Here is a 1,278-nt window from a genome sequence, read left to right as displayed (position 1 = left end):
TTTAGAGTATATAGCATATAGAGTATATATTATGTATAGTATGCCGTGTGTTTCAACTGCGCTTACCATCGTGAACTGAAAGTGTGAACATGTCTGTGTGGGTGAGTGGAAGAGTGCTGATAATGAAGTGTTCATTGATGATGGCGTTTGTATTTAGTGTCGCGCTATATTTAAGTGTACACACATACTACTACAATATGCGTACCTAACAATTAACGCTTATTAGCGCTTGCGTTTTGGCTTTCTGCGCTCATTTTATTGGTCAGTGACCTTGTGTTAGTTTAAAGTCAAAATGACAAAAACACGTAAAGGTACGGTTTGCGCAGTATAGATCAGACCTTGGGCCGGTATCAAACGACAAAATTGATCAACGACAGTATCTGATTGGAGAACCAAGGTTGTGTTAGCAATTTTGTCACCTTGTGTTTTGATTTTTTGTCACGTACCGTTAAAAAATCCGAAAACGTTTAGCAAACAACCCTTAGTTGAGTAGTGACAAAAATTGACAAAAATTGGAGTCATATATAATGTCCCCAAAGATATATCATGACCCTCTCTAGAGAGAAGAAAAGGACTATTTAATAATTTGACTATTTGCGTCATTCCAAGTTTTGTGTAAATATTAAGTATTTAACAAATGCCTGTAAAAGTCTACAATTCTACATACTAATAGTATTCTACTAGTAGAAAGAGAGCGAGAAGCAGAGAACATTCAACACAAAATCCCTCTACCATTCAGATATTATCTAATAGGTACGCAAATATTTTTAAAAGATGAATTCGCCCTTCACTGTAGTCGTAGTACCGGAGATTCCGGTTTACAACTCGGACCCGGAGCTCGTGTCGGCAATCTTACTGCTGTTGAGCACACCGTTCAGATCATTCAAAAAGGATATGCTGGGAGAAGACGGCAAAGGGACGTACGAGGCTACATTTGAAGACCGCAAAGACTCTATGCCCCACGTCAACAATTGTGCTGAGGCTAAGGTGCACTATAACAATAATGGTAGGAAATTCCCGATAGTCACCTTGAGTTGGTATGACTTGCTTGAATTAGACCCGGAGCTCATTGCGAAACATATTCCTGAGATGAAGGGTAAAGGTAGGAGTGGGTTTTATAAAGGTGAGATGTGCTGGCACTGTGCAAAGGTAGGTCATACTATGAGGTGTTCCTCATGTCAAAAGGCACGGTATTGTTCAGCTGAATGTCAGAAACACGCGCGATGGCACCACGCGAGGACCGAAACAATCGAATATAGGTGCCAGAAGGATTGGTAG

The 1,278-nt window shown here is 40.2% G+C and overlaps 1 protein-coding gene across 1 annotated transcript; it reads left to right on the top strand.

The window, feature by feature from the left end:
- Nucleotides 1-774: 774 nt before the first annotated feature.
- On the top strand, nt 775-1,278 carry SARC_03347 (hypothetical protein; the record flags this gene model as incomplete). The annotated part of the gene is made up of 2 exons (XM_014302846.1): nt 775-1,149; nt 1,186-1,278. The coding sequence occupies 2 exons, from the start codon at nt 775-777 to the stop codon at nt 1,276-1,278; spliced, it is 468 nt and encodes a 155-aa protein (XP_014158321.1).

This window comes from Sphaeroforma arctica (assembly GCF_001186125.1).
Source record: "Sphaeroforma arctica JP610 unplaced genomic scaffold supercont1.169, whole genome shotgun sequence".
Classification (NCBI taxonomy): Eukaryota; class Ichthyosporea; order Ichthyophonida; genus Sphaeroforma; species Sphaeroforma arctica.
Note: the sequence above shows the minus strand (reverse complement) of the source record. Positions and strands in the feature narration are given on the sequence as shown.